The 16,031-nt window shown below is 44.1% G+C and overlaps 1 protein-coding gene across 1 annotated transcript in view; it reads left to right on the top strand.

Annotated features, from left to right (window-relative positions):
- LOC122939663 overlaps positions 1 to 15,430 on the top strand; it is a 44,889-nt gene extending 29,459 nt beyond the window's left edge. Inside the window, exons 2-4 of the mRNA XM_044295821.1 lie at positions 315 to 507; positions 13,203 to 13,356; positions 14,686 to 15,430. Coding sequence (XP_044151756.1) covers positions 13,343 to 13,356; positions 14,686 to 15,361 — 690 coding nt within the window. The 5' untranslated portion in view covers positions 315 to 507; positions 13,203 to 13,342 and the 3' untranslated portion in view covers positions 15,362 to 15,430. The remainder of the gene's footprint in view (positions 1 to 314; positions 508 to 13,202; positions 13,357 to 14,685) is intronic.
- Positions 15,431 to 16,031: the final 601 nt, after the last annotated feature.

Below are 16,031 nucleotides of genomic sequence, written 5' to 3'. Positions count from 1 at the left end.
GGCCCCTAAAGACTGCTGTGGACTGCGGGTGTAAAACTTCTAACCAGGTGAAGATTTTGTTCTATGGACATTGCATGGTGTAAACAAACACCAAGACTGTAAACGGTCATTTTTGTTTTTCCTTATGTGTGAATAAAAAACCGAACTGTTTAAGTTAAAGACTTTGTGATTGCCTCTATACTGCGTCCGCTAGCCGGTCTACCAGAGCAAAACCCCACACAACCATTTTATTACTTCATGGGAATATAACATTATCTGACATACAATTATTAAGATACATTATTTTCTTAAGACTGTTTTAATTTTTTGTTTAGTTTTAGAATGATGTCAAACCTGAGGAAACTGAATTAAACAAGGAAATCCAGGAAATGAAAGTCCAATTTTAATGTGGCTCAACTAAAGCACCTTGAACTAAAGTCAGTTAAAGCCAGCGTGGATTTCCTATGGAGATTGCTATCAAGTGAGAATATTACATTGTCTGACATACAAAGGAAGAGCTAAACAATGGTAAGCAACGGAGTTATGGCACAAATGTACATGTAGTATGATTTGGTGCAATTCAAGCTTCATATTTTCTTTGACTTGTAAGGGAACAAAATACTTAGCATATAAACTGTGAAGTATGATTTTTAATCTCCTGAACTGTTTTATTGTTAGGATTTTTGCTATAGAACATTACATATAAAAATAATATAGTCTACAGAATAAAAATATAACATACAGGTGCATAGTCTCATTTTCTGAAATACTGACTTCTGGGTTTTTATTAGCTGTAAGCCATAATTAGAGTCCGGCGAATAGAAGTATCGAAAGTGGACTTCGATCCCAATTTTAGGGAAAATTTGATATATCATGAAGCTGAATTTCCTACTCATCTCATCCACTTGCTCGGATAGAGGCCGTCCACTCCCATCTTGAATGAAAAAAAACAAAGGACATCACCACGCGTGTCCAGAGTGATTACGTAGTGTCATCATGCTTGCCGCAGGTCCTTTGGCAAGTTTTCTTCAATCAAGATGGGAGTGGATGGTCTCTCTGTGAGCAAACGGATGAGGTGAGTATTTTTTTAAACCCCTGATTAACCCCTGAAAGGCTGAATGTGAGTCACAGACGCAGCAATCAGCGGTGAATGTGGCATCTGAGGGGTTAAATTGTAGGGGCGGTGCAATCGCCATTCCCCGTCATTGTGTCTGTTCCACACAATGGAAACTGATTTGTGATGAAGTAATTCGTAACAAATTGTATTTCTTGTCAAAGAGCGACAAAGCAGCCAAAAAGATTTTTCGAAACTTTGCTCATCTCTAACCATAATCATCAACATTAAAAGAAATGAACGCTTGAAATACACTGCCTGTCCAAAAGAAAAGTCGCCACCTGGAGTAAACAAAGCGAATAGTTATGAGCCTCCTATTGAATAATAACTGCATGGGTGATTATCTTTCAGCTGGCAATAAGTTATTTAACCCCAAACTGGTGCAATTAGTTGCTTCTCATTTCTTAAACAAGCATGTCAAAAGACACATCTCGTGGTCGTGGAAAAGATGTTAGTCTGTTGAAGAAGGGTCAACTCATTGGCATGCATCAAGCAGAGAAAACATCTAAAGAGATTGCAGAAACTACTAAAATTGGGTTAAGAACTGCCCAACCCATTATTGAAAACTGGAAGGATAGTGGAGACCCATTGTATTCGAGGAAGAAATGTGGCGGGAAAAAATCCTGAATGATCATGATCGGCGATCACTTAAACGTTAGGTGAAATCAAATCGAAGAAAAACAACAGTAGAACTCAGAGCTATGTTTAATAGTGAAAGTAAGAGCATTTCCACATGCACAATGCGAAGGGGATTTAAGGGATTGGGACTGAACTGCTGTGTAGCCGTAAGAAAACCACTAATTAGTGAGGCAAACCAGAAAAAAAGGCTTGAATTTGCTAGGGAGCATAAAGATTGAACTCTAGAGCAATGGAAGAAGATGATGTGGTCTGATGAGTCCAGATTTACCCTGTTCCAGATGATGGGTGCATCAGGGTAAGAAGAGAGGCAGATGAAGTGATGCACCCATCATGCCTAGTGCCTACTGTACAAGCTTGTCACAAAGAGGGGTAGAGGGTAGTGACCACTGGCTCCACCCACACCCCTGTCCCTCCCTACTTGCACCACTCGTCCTAGGCAACGAGGTACAACTGGACGATGTTCCCTAGCCTGGATAAGTGCAGAGGGACATACAAGACAAACAACAGATATGTCAGCAAGCCGAGTCAGAACCAGGATGTCACTAAAGTACAAAAGGATAATCAAGGAGAAGTCAAGTCCACGCCAAAGGTCAAGCCAGGAGAAGCCAATAAATGCAGGGAGCAACCGGGGACGAAGTCGGGAACGGAGCCGGGAATCTAGCCGCATGTCACGCTGAACAAGTTCAGGAAGAGACTGAATTCACAGGCAACCTGTGGCCAGCAGGCTGCCTGTTAAATAGTCACAGGCCTATTCTCCTGAATCCAGCCTAGCACCGAGTAATCAGCTCTGTGCTCAGGCTTACCGCAGTTGCCATGGACGCGAAGGACGCTGACTGCGCCAAGGGTATACGCGCGGCCAGATCCTCCCCGTCCCTCATTGCTGTGGAGACGAGGGCGTAGCGCACGTCCTTGTTCCGTATGAACTGCAGAGCACTGACAGGGGTGAATAAGGGGAACCTGCCATCGGTGCCCCGTGACAAAGCCTGTGGGGGCAGTGCTATGATCTGGGGTTGCTGCAGTTGCTCAGGTCTAGGTTCAGCAACAGTATGTGCTCCAAGAATGAGGTCAGCTGACTACCTGAACATACTGAATGACCAGGTTATTCCATCAATGGATTTTTTCTTCCCTGATGGCATGGGCATATTCCAAGATGACAATGCCGGGATTCATCTGGCTCAAATTGTGAAAGAGTGGGTCAGGGAGCATGAGACATCATTTTCACATTGGGAATCTTTGGGATGCGTTGCAAGGGCTCGGCGTGATGACGTGAATACGTTGCGTCTCGTTCTCCCCCTCCACTGGCCTCCTCCCTCTAGGCTTTCGCGTCTGCCCGAACAGCTGATGCTGAACAGCTGATGGTTCATGCTGCGACGCTGCGCTGTGTCTCTTCTCTCTGCTGCGGGGTCTCATCTCCTGTCCCTGGGTCCGGCCGCCTGGTTGTTCCGCTTCTCATCTTTCATCTGCCGATGTGTGGTGGGTCCTTCTGCTCCTCTGCCTGCTGCCCGTTGTGCCTCTTCATCGGCTCTTACCGTATGGCTCTGCCCCGGAGGCGGGCTTCGACTGTTTGATCGCTCGGCCGCCTCGCCACCTGCTGCTGTGCCTGCTGCGGACTGCCTGCTGCCCTGGTCTCCATCCTGTTGGTGACCTCTATTTGAACTGCTGCCATCCCTCTCTCCGGCTCCGATATTTTGATACAGCTGCGGAGTGCATCGCGAGTAGGACTCCTTCCTCCGGACACGTGAGAAAACAGCTTAATTCTGACTTCTCTAATTTTGTCCCCCTCAGTTTGCTGGTTTTCCTGCTATATTGCCATACGGAGGAGATAGTTTTTTTTTGTTTTTTTTTCCTCTGGCTGGAATTGTTTTTGTCTACTCTCTCTCCTTCTTTCCTGGCGAGGGAAGGGGGGGGGATTTAAAGGGGAGAGGAATGAAAAAAAGGAAGGAAAAAGAAAAGGGGAAAATAAAAAATTAATAAAAAATAAAAGGAGAAGAAAAAGGAAGGAGAAGATAGAGAAAAGGGGGAAGAGGTAAAGAAGGTGAAAGAAAAAAAGAAAAAGTAATAAAAAAAAAAACATAAAAAAGGGGGAGCAGAAAGGGACAAAAGGAGAGACAATAACAGGCGAGACAAAGAAGCAAAGGGATAAGGGGGGAAGAGGAAGGGGGGAAAAGGGAGAAAGGAAAAAAAAAAAGAGAATAAAACCTTCTATGAAAGAATGGCCCCAAAGCGACGCTCAGTCCACTCCTCCGTAACCAAGTTGGGGTCCAAGACTCCAGAGAACAGAATTGATAAATTTCTGAAATCACCTCTCCCAATTGAAAAGAACTCAGCTAAAACAAAACCCTCTGCTAATTTGAGAAAATTTGCTAAAATTCCCCAAAATTATGAACATTCTGAGGACGGATTAGAGGACGCAGACCAGGAGGTAGGGGAAGAAGGCCTCTTTGCACAAACACGAACTGAATACGATCCATCTCTCTTGGATAAAATCCTTGGCGCCGTGGAAAACAACGGCATTTTAGTGCAAGGGATGTCCACTCAATTGGGGTCAATGCAGAGCGACATCCCTTTAATAAGAGATGACCTAGCAAAGATCCGTGATCGAGTCCTCAATATGGAAAAAACTGTTGTCTCTCTGCAAACCGACATGGACATGCTAAAATCTAAAACTATGTTTCTCGCCTCAGAAAATCAAGCAATCCAAAATAAGTTAGAGGACCTTGAAAATAGGTCAAGGCGAAACAATGTCCGAATAATTGGCTTCCCAGAAGGAGCGGAAGGTCGACACTTAGAGGAACAACTTAAAGACGTGGTTATGCACAGCCTAGGCAGCGATAACTTCTCCTCTGGGTTTCAAATAGAAAGAGCTCATCGAATCCCAGGAGGGAAACCTGGGGGCGATGCGTACCCACCTTGCAGGCATGGGGTTTCCCCTTTTTTTTTTTTTTTTCTTTTCTCTTCTTCTATGGTTGTAATTGATGTCTATTAGAATGGTATCTTGGAATGTCAGAGGGCTTGGGGAAAAGGTAAAAAGACAGGCGATTATGGATGCATTAAAAAGATACCTTCCAGCAATCATCTGCATAGTAGAAACTCATCTAACTAAAGAAACTGTGTCCTGCCTGACAACGGGATGGTATTCTCAATCTTACCACTCTACCTTCAGTGGCTCCTCTAGGGGGGTTTCAGTTCTCATCCATAATTCCATAGATTTCACCCTTATAAAATCCCATATAGATGATCAGGGTAGATTCATTTTCCTTCATGGTGAGCCGTATGGATACAGCTATATCCTCGCTTTTTTTTATATACCCCCGCCATTTTCAATGTACCCACTGACCCAGTTGATGCTCTTTTCTGAAAAGAGACCAGTTTCTCGGCTGATCTTGATGGGAGACTTTAACGCGGTCATGGACCCTAACAGAGATAGATTTTCATCAGATGCAGAAAGGCGGAGGAATTCTTGTAATTCCCCGCTGCCCCAGTTCTGTTCGGAGGTGGGGGTGGTGGATATATGGGAACATCTTGGCGGAGGAAAGAGAGTGTATTCCTGCGTCAGCAGGGGTGGTAGAGCAATGTCTAGGATTGAGCTAGCATTTACTAATGAGCGCAACTTGAGCAATATCCGCAAGATGCGATACGGAGTAAGAACAATTTCGAACCACTCACCCGTTTTGATTGAGGTTTGCACTGGGGAGAATAAGGATATTAGGGGGTTAGGATTTAAATTGAATCCATACTGGCTCACTATTATGGATAATCTCCAGTCCATCAAACTGCTGATTTCTTCCTTTTGGGAGGTGAATCTACCCTCTGCAAACATCAACATGGTATGGGATGCTTTGAAAGCATACCTGAGGGGGGTTTTCATAAGTGAGATTTCTGCAGTAAAGAGAACATTTAAAAGGAAGGAGGAGGAATTGGCTAAGATTGCGGCATCTGCAACTGATCGATTCACCAGGCAACCCACTGAGTACAACAGGGAAGAGATGCAGAAGGCTAGCTGCTTCTTGGAGAATTATGTAACAGAGAAGGCAAATCACAGGGTATTCTTTAAGGGGCTAAATTATCTTTCCGAGTCTGGACGACCGGGTAAGCTTTTAGCTAGAATAATCTCACAACAAGATAAGAAAAATCAATCTATTACTTCGATCCGGAACACAGAGGGGGAAATTATAATAGATTCAGAAGGAATCAGGAACACTTTTTTGCACTACTTTGCTCAGACATATAAACCCTCTTCTGGTTTGACATCTGAACTGGCGATGCGGTTCTTGGAGAAAATTCCACTCTGCACCTTAAATGAAGCTCAAATAGAATATCTGGAAGAGGAATTGTCTCTCTCTGAGCTGCAGGAGGCCCTTGGGTCCATCTCGGGGAACTCATCGCCAGGATTGGATGGCCTGCCATATCAGGTTTACCGTAAGTATAGCGATGTGATTCTCCCTCAGCTGCTAGAGGTTTTTTCCCAAGCAACACAGGGAGGGGGATTACCAAACTCTATGATGGAGGCTCTCATTGTTTTAATTTTAAAAAAGGATAAAGACCCGGTAGAATTGAGCTCCTATAGACCAATCTCCTTATTAAACACTGACGCTAAGATACTATCCAAAGCTCTGGCTAGGAGGCTTTCGCGGGTCATATCCACCATTATCCACCCAGATCAAAATGGCTTTATGACAAAAAGGGGTACTCAGCATAATTTGCATAGATTATTTACGAATATTCAGTCCCCGGCGCTCGCTCCATCCTGTCGTTGGACGCTACCAAAGCCTTCGACAGGGTGGAGTGGACTCTTATCTGGGAGGTAATGAAAAAAATGCGTTTTGGCCCAAAATTTATGGCAATGATTCAGTTGTTATACAACTCCCCAGTTGCCAGGATTAGGATTAATGGGACGACGACAGAGAGTTTCATCTTAGGAAGAGGTACCCGTCAAGGCTGTCCCCTCTCCCCCCTGCTATTCAATATTTACATTGAACCTTTAGCGACTAGTATAAGGCAGGACCCAAAGGTGGCGGGTTTCGGCATAAAGGGGAAGTATGATCGTGTTTCACTTTACGCAGACGATATCCTGGTTTTTATTCATCAAACAGACACCACTCTCCCTCGTATAATGGACCTGGTTGGTCTCTTCTCCGATCCTTCTGGCTTGGAGATCAACTGGGATAAGACCATTCTCCTTCCTATAGACGAGCTGCGCGGCGAATGGGATAACCAGTTAACGATCTCTGATTTAATAAAGTACCTGGGGATAACAGTTTCTGCCAAACCGCATGAATATTTACAACTAAATCTGATTCCTCTGTTGATGAAGTTGAGGGCTAAAATTAAGATATGGCAAAAAATTCTGCTTTCTAGAGCGGACAGAATTTCATTAATAAAAATGGTAGTACTGCCCCAGGTTCTCTACATTCTGCGCAACTCGCCTGTATGGATTGCAGATAAGTATTTCAGATTGATAGATCGGATGCTCAATGATTTAATATGGGGGAGGAAGCACGTGAGACTAAAGGCACTCTATTTTTCTATGCCCTATGATCGGGGAGGTCTTAACCTCCCCTATTTTAGGGGTTACTTTATGGCCTCCCAACTATGTCTTTTTAATGACTGGGAAAATAGCCCTCTCTGCAGCAGAGTGGTGAAAGACTCAGGATTCTCGGATTTCTTTACCGTACTGGAGTCTGATTATCTATTAAACACACTGAGTGGGTACACACTTTTCTGCAGAATGGCTATGAGGACTTGGCTGGCCATAAGGAGTTGGTGCGGAGTTAAGGTGTCACTTATTTGCACCCCACTATGGCACAACTCAAAGCTCCTTAATTTAAATGATTTAAACTGCTGCCAGTATTGGAGGACCAAAAATGTTCAGTATCGACACCAAGTGGTCAGTGATGGACAAATATTGCCCCTCATGGAACTAAAGCAAAGGGCAAATTTAGGTGAGGTGGCTTGGTTTGCATATTTTCAACTGAGGTCAGCACTATCTTGCACTTCGAACAGTCACTTTTTTATTGATACTCCTGTATTTTTACACGATCTAATTTGTAAGAAAACTGACACGAGAATTAAAGTATCACATTGCTATAGGCACTTAATGAACAATTTTTTTTCGGATGTTCTCTCTCCAGGACAGAGAGCCTGGTCCTCTCTACTTTCAGAGGTGGGCGCTCCAAACTGGGAGAACATGGGGGAAAGTTTAAAGTTGGCTTCACATAATTTCAATCACATCGTCGTACAATTTAATATTTTGCACAAAATTTATGTGACACCCGTATGGTTATATAAAAGAGGCTTTAGGGCCTCCTCTGACTGCCCACGCTGTGGCGATCCCGGGGCAGATCATTTACATCTGTTCTGGGACTGCCCAATGGTGAGCAGATACTGGAGTCTGGTCCAAAATAATCTGGCTCGTAAACTTAACATTTCTGTCCCTTTGTCCCCCAGGATATGGGTCCTGGGGGATTTATCGGAGCTTAATTATCAGCCTACAAAACGCTGACTGTTGATCAAGGTTATGTTCTTGGCTAGGCTCCTTATCACTAGATTATGGTTTTCCTCTTCCGCTCCAGAATGCAACAACTGGCTGGGCCTAGTTGAGAAAGTGAAAACCTATGAAAAGATTTTGTACAAACAAAGAGGATCCTACTTGAAGTGGAATAAATTGTGGAAAGACTGGAACAGGGCTAATTAATCAGAACCCTTCTCCTCCCTTTGGTTTTTTTCTTTCTTTCCTGCAAGGTGGGGTCGGGTGGGGTTGGCGAAGATCCTACGAGTCTGGTCTCTTCTATGTGTACTGCACCGGAGTAGAATATGAAGTCATATTGGAGTATTGGAGTATCTCTAGGAACGTTGGAGGATGGCAGGACCCTCCGGCATTAAATAATGGAAAAAACTTAAAGAAGTTGCTTTGCCCATCCGCTTTATTAAGCTTAGGATGTTGGGCGGATCCTGTTGTCCTTTCCAGCAAGAGATCTCCACCTGTTTTTTAAGCTTTATATAATTCCTGACATCTGTATGAAATTAATGTCACTCATGTTCATAGATTAGAACTGACGGACTTATGGATTTTATAATATTATAAAGTAATATGGATATAAAGTTTTGTATTATAACAATAAAATATTTGAATATAAAAAAAAAAAAAAAAAAAAGGGGGGGATCTTTGGGATGTGCTGGAGAAGGCTTTGCGCAGCAGTAAGACTCTACCATCATCAATGCAAGATCTTGGTGAATAATTAATGCAACACTGGATGAAAATAAGTCTTGTGACATTGCAGAAGCTTATCAAAACAATGCCATAGCGAATGCGTATCGTAATCGAAGCTAAAGGCTTTGTTTTGGTGGCGATTTTTTTTTCAGACAGGCAATGTAGATAGCTCACTCTGTATGTAATGAATCTATATATGAGTTTCATCTTTTGAATTGAACTACTGAAATAAATAAACTTTTTGATGATATTCTAATTTATTGAGATGCACCTGCACACTTGCTCAGTTAGTGTTCAACAAATCGAAATATCAAAAGCAGAATTCAATGCAAAGTTTTGGAAGAATCTGATTTGCCACAAAGTCAAATTTCCTTGCGCTTTGTTGAAACAAAACCAGATTTAAAAAAAAATGAAAGTAAGAAGCCCGGGAACGCAATATGACACATAATGCTGTGCAGCCAGCCAATCAGCAGATAGCCCTCCCCTGTTATGTCACAGCCCTATAAGAATCCTCATCCTGCATGGTCTCCTCCATTTCACTGTTTCAGAAATTGTAGAATATTGGATAGGGAGAGTGCAGTTTTTAGACACTGTAGGGAGGCATGGGGACACTGCAGGGCAGTGCAGGTTGAGTGTAATCACTGTGTGCATCTTGTTAAACTGCTGTCACAATCCCAGTTAATCTGTTAGTTTATATATAGAATTACTGTGCCTCAGTATTAAAGAGCGGTCTAATATATCACCGTGTGCATCTTGTTCAACTGCTGACACAATCTCCCTGTTAATCATAATAGTTGATATATAGAATTACTGTGCCTCAGTATACCAAATGACCTAACCCCTCAGGTGAACAGAGTAAAAAAATTATAATACAGAGGCGGCTCAAAGCTGCTACTGCTTTGCTCATCTGTCCTGGTCCCCTGGCTCCTGCTCTCCTCCTCTTTCTGATGGGCCCGGCCTCTGGGGTAGCTCTATCTTAGCCTGCATGTGCTCCCCTAGCTCTTGAAGGACCAACATGAACGCACCTTAGTTCACATGGCTGGTCACCTGTGGGTACTTAAGGCACCTTCCCTAATTGGAGGGTACCTGAGCAATAGGTTGTCTAGCTTGTTAGTTCCCTGCAAAGGTGGGTTGTATTCTTTTGTCTGCCCATGTACTGATTACTGCCCATTTCCTGGATTCACACAAATTATGCCAGCCCTGACCTTTGCCTGATTCCTGACTATGTGTATTGCCTATTCTCTCTGTGCCACAAACCGGTGTCTCTAATCCCTGTGGGTGAGCAGCCAACCACACTGGGCCTATTATAAGAGGTAGCAGTCTATGGTTCCCCTGCAGCAAAGTCCAGATCCCTGTACAAGGGTTAAAAGGTGAAAACCATGGGACTGCCAGGATAACGCTCTTAAGAATAGCCCAAATCCAAATCTGTTGGTTGACATAGTGGTTTCACATCCACTGTGGCAACAAATACACTGGATCAGATATATGCACCTAGAATCTTATTTCCACCAGAATTTGTAAGAATGCTCATTGCCCAAATATATAAAGTTAATGCACCACAACTTGTACCTATTTATGACATGCTAGGCATGATTGTCTGCTGTAACGGGCAATGGTTGTGGAACCACTGTGCTAACTAAATGGTTTGACTTTGGGCGAGACCTATGGGCATTATCCTGGTGGTCTCTTGGTATTCGCCTTTAACCCCTTATACAGGGATCTGGACTTTGCCACAGGGGAGCCACCGGGCTGTTATCTCTTTGAATAGGCCCAGGATGCTTGGCTGTTGACCCATGGGACACAGAAACAATATGGTGAACAGGCACAGGTCAGGAATCAGGCAGACAAATGGATAATTGTGCAGGCTCTAGTTAGCTAGCTAGAGAGAAACCTACCAAGATCATTGCAGAGTCAAGGAAGTGAGGTCAGCAGCACAGTTGCAGTTGATTTGTAGTTGGCCATGCAGCATCTCCCAGAAAGAAGATTAACTCTAGCAGTGCAGAAGACTGAGGTACATTGAATACAAGCTGTAATTCACACACAGAAAGCTGGTACTTGTGAGCATAGGACTGTGGCGGCCATAATCTGCCATTCTAACATCTACAAGTCAACTTTTCTCCCTTCTTTTTATCAAATCTTACATGGCATCTTATTTGGTCGCAGTCTTGGCACATCTTGTGGTCAAAAACTATACTAGCCCCAAGGTGGTCTGAAAGGTGTTGGAAAAGTTTGATAGCATAAAGCTTTGGGGTGCATTGTGTTACATCTTCCCTTCAGAATGCTTTATACAACAGACAAACACTTTCTAAAACAAAATCACAGCTTCACAATTAGGCCTCTTTCACACTTGCGTTGTGCGGATCCGGCGTGTACGCCACTTGACGGAATTACACGCCGGATCCGGAAAAACGCAAGTGTACTGAAAGCATTTGAAGACGGATCCGTCTTCAAAATGCTTTCAGTGTTACTATGGCAGCCAGGACGCTATTAAAGTCCTGGTTGCCATAGTAGGAGCGGGGAGCGGGGGAGCGGTATACTTACAGTCCGCGCGGCTCCCGGGGCGCTCCAGAGTGACGTCAGAGTGCCCCATGCGCATGGATGACGTGCCATGCAATCACGTGATCCATGCGCTTGGGGCGCCCTGACATCACTCTGGAGCGCCCCGGGAGCCGCACGGACGGTAAGTATGCTGCTTCCCCGCTCCCCGCTACACTTTACCATGGCTGCCAGGACTTTAGCGTCCCGGCAACCATGGTAACCACTCTAAAAAAGCTAAACGTCGGATCCGGCAATGCGCCGAAACGACGTTTAGCTTAAGGCCGGATCCGGATCAATGCCTTTCAATGGGCATTCATTCCGGATCCGGCCTTGCGGCAAGTCTTCAGGATTTTTGGCCGGAGCAAAAAGCACAGCATGCTGCGGTATTTTCTCCGGCCAAAAAACGTTCCGTTCCGGAACTGAAGACATCCTGATGCATCCTGAACGGATTTCACTCCATTCAGAATGCATGGGGATATTCCTGATCAGGATTCTTCCGGCATAGAGCCCCGACGACGGAACTCTATGCCGGAAGACAAGAACGCAGGTGTGAAAGAGCCCTTAACAATCCAAATATATACTAATCATAAGTCTAAGGCCTCATGCACACGACCGTTGTGTGCACCCGTGGCCGTTGTGCCGTTAGACTTTTTTTCTGGGTCCGTTGAAAACTCGGCTTGTGCACCGTTTTTACACCGCGCCCGTGACCCGTGATTCCAGGCCGTGAAAAAAATATAACCTGTCCTATATTTTTCACGGCTAACGGATCGCGGCCCCATTCAAGTCAATGGGGCCGTTAAAAACGCGTTTGCACACCTGTTTGACACCCGCGTCCGCGCCCGTTTTATTTATTTCATTTGCCATGGGCACTCTGGCAAAAGTTGTGGCAATAAATTAAAAAAATATATATGTACAGGAAGTTTAGGGTCACAGGTTATGCTAATTTCTAGCCACCTGTGTCTGGAAGCTTCTGTGTGTGGTGAGGCAGCCATTAATTTCCCAGACAAAATGCCTAGGTGGAATGTTGAGAAATTAATCACCCTGGTCCAGGAGAGGCCTGAGATTTGGGATACCCGCACCAATCTGTATATGGATCGTACCAGAAAAGATGCTGCGTGGGAGCAGGTGGCCCGTAGCCTCCGCAGAAACGATTGGGCCAAAGCAGATAGCAGAGGCCGTGCTGACTTAGGTAAGTGAGAGCAATGTAGTTGTGCTGTGCGTGCCCTCTGGATGGCAACCAGATTTTGTTTTTAACCCTGAGTTCCCTATAGTGTTTTCTGTGCGGTTCAGCTTCATTTTCCATAAACGGCTGCACATGGTTTGTTAAAGTGACGTTTATTACATACCATACAACACCATTTCAATGTGTAAATGGCTGTCCCTCCCTTTGCTCCAGCATACAGTTCTCATGTTTATAATCACATGTTTGTGCCCTTTTTGTCCCAGACACATGTCCTTGTATTTGAGCATCTTAGAGTTGTGACCGACACTTTTTTTTTTTTAAGTTAGGGCCACAAGGCTTACACGACTAGTCTCCTCCATCTTGTTCGTCTGCATTAGTATCCAGACACCTGCTGGACTGTACCATGTGCTGTTTATTCTGTCCTTTTTTGTTGGTACCTTGTTATTCCCTATTTGCTCCCTTTTTTGTAAAATGACATTTTATGCTGGTTTGTTTGGATCCTTTTAATTTGTTTTTTATTTTTTGTTCATTATGAACAGTGAAACAAACCAAAACTCGCTGGGCCAGTTGCCGGGACCAATTTCGGCGCGAGGTCTCCAGCAAGGGCCGTAGTGGAGAGGGTACCTCCCGGAAAAGACCATATATCTACACTGCCCAGTTGCAGTTTCTCAAACCCGTTATGGACTTGAGGCCGTAAGTAAATTATGATTTGTTGTTCCATTTCTCATTGTGCTTAATCTTTCAATTGTGTATGCCTCACCTAATGTGTACACGAAAGTAATGGGTTCATTTGTGTTGTACTTTGGAAGGCATATACTTTCTGGGGGCCTGCCATGTACAAAATGTCACAATCCCACATTTTTAGAAGGCACACGCCAAGCATGCCTTCATAGCTGTAAGTTAACCAGTCCTGCTTGGAGTTGACGTTGTGCATCAGATGGTGGGCATCAGTTTGCACATGCCTGGGGTTGGTTGTGTTCATCACTTTATGTGGAAGAGTCACACCAGTCAATCCCGCTGCTGAGCTGTATGATGAGACGACACGTGTAGTGCGCATATAGCACCCCCTCTCTGTTTGGTTCCTGCTGCAGCAATTTTGGGCAGGTCCCAGAACATAGATGTTTTTAATATTGAAAGGATTTCACAAACGACAAGCCAAGTGCACTCTGCACGCATTATCTCATCATACAGATGTTCTGCGTGTTTGGCTCCTGTTGGTCTTACACCACGATAATCTTTGGAACTTTTCATAGGGATAGGTCATTTATACCTCAAAATGTGCATGTCTCCCGTTTTGATGCGAGTCCTGATTAGTATATCAGTTTTTTGACATTAGCGGGTGCTTTTATAGTTCCCATATAGATACCTTTTTTTTAATGACATGTCGGAATTTGATACCCTTTTCGTATTGCCCACGTCATTTACATTGCTTTCAATGTATGGCACCAGGACCAACATTGATTCCTTGGTTTGTTCGTGTACAATGAAAAAAAACCAAAATCCTATGATAATGGTTTAAAATGATGTTCCTTCGAGGCTTGACCAGCCGTATCTGAATGACTGCTCTCATCATGCACAATTGTGGCCCAGTACATGTTATTAGTTAGCCGTAAAAGAAGTTCAACCAGTTAGACCCTACGTCTTGTATGTTGGTATGGTTGAAGCAGGCCACATACTGGTGAGATGGCGTCAATATCCGCACAGGTTTTGTGCCTGGAATGAGTATTCCTCTTCTTTCGCTGGACTGCTTCAACCAGCAAACCATGGTTTACCATTACATTACCATTAGCGCTTTACCAGTTGTGACCCATCTTGCCCTATATATTGGAAATACATTAGGAATTGCACTGTTCACATAGATGCATGTGTTTATTGCGTATTCTCTTTCATTATGTTGTATGGAGCCACTCCATATATATATAGTGTATGTATACGGCTGATAACACCTAATATCACTGTTCATTTTCTGTAAAGTTTCTTAAAAGATATCTAATTGAGTTTTTACATGTCTTTGAAAAACAGTACTGTGGACAGTCTGGAACCCTCTGAGGAGTCTGCTTCGGATGGGAGTGAAACTCCCGCTGTTTTTTCACCTGAAAGAAGTCCCGAACCAACGCTGGCAGAGGACCCGGAGGATTCTTCACAGGGCCAGCAACAACAACCACTCTCCAGTCCACCCCGTGTCAGGCAGCCGCAGCCAAGATGCCGCCGCCAAGTCCCTCCCTCCACCTCTGTGCCAGAGAGTCGGGAGGTTATTGACGCACGCGTCATTGATTTTCTGGCACAGAGGCGGAGTGACGGAGTGGAGGAGAAAATGCTCCGGGGATTAGGGCCCCTGATGAAGAAAGTGCCGGAAACAGAGTACAATGAGTGCGTGGCTTCAATTGCAGTAGTCTTGAAGCTGTTTGCAATCCCAAATCATGGGGACATTCTGAGTAGATTAAATACCTGGAAGAAGGATCTGGAAAGTGAGGGGCAACCCCAAATGCCCGGACAATTTGCAGTTGAAAGGCAACCGACGCAGGCGCCTTCTTTTGCACCACACCCCCAGTACGGGCCACCCCATGGCCATATGCAAGGGGCAGCACAGGGCATTTACCAGGGCAGTTTGCCCACTGTCCCACCACAGCAGGCTCAGGGAAGGCCACGGTCCTCCTTTCCTGCAGGGTCTTTTACTCAGGACCTGTTTGAGTTGTAATTTTTTTATTTGGTGTTGGTTTTTTAGTGTAAAATTTGATTGTTGTGTTTTTTTGAAAACAATGTCGTACCTTACCTGTTTTGGTGCTGAATAGTTTCAGAAAAAATTATTTTGTGCACCCAAAATGTGTCTGCTTTTTATTTTAAACATTACACAAACCATTGACCTTCTCATTTTGTCTTTTAAATGCCAAAAAGCACATGCACAGTATCTCCAAATGAAAAACTTTATTAAGATGCACCGCACCTTTAAATTTCATTACTTTCAAGATGAGGTATTAGAAAATGTTATGGACAAAAGACTCGAAGTATAAAGATGAAATAGTCTAACTAAATTTAGACCAAAGCATCATATAAAATAATGTGTAGATAGAATAAAATATGCGATGTCCACAAAATCTCAGCACGCAAGCCCACGTCAAGGGTCCTCATTACCTTGCGAGTCCCTACACTCCACTAATACAATAAATTCAAGTAATCTATCTAGAAAAGAACAAAAAACTAACGAGCCCAGAAGATTTCAAAAACTGCCACGAATAGCGTCCCTCTGCCATGGCAAGGAACCCTCTTGGCTGTGAAAGTAGTCTGCAAAGAGTTCACGAACTGCAATGCCTGCAGTCCCTGGTCGTCTATGCCGGGTCCTTTCCAAGCCCAAATCTGAAGACGTTGGA

Source organism: Bufo gargarizans, chromosome 5 (assembly GCF_014858855.1).
Source record: "Bufo gargarizans isolate SCDJY-AF-19 chromosome 5, ASM1485885v1, whole genome shotgun sequence".
NCBI lineage: Eukaryota > Metazoa > Chordata > Amphibia > Anura > Bufonidae > Bufo > Bufo gargarizans.
This window is presented reverse-complemented; position numbering and strand designations above follow the sequence as displayed.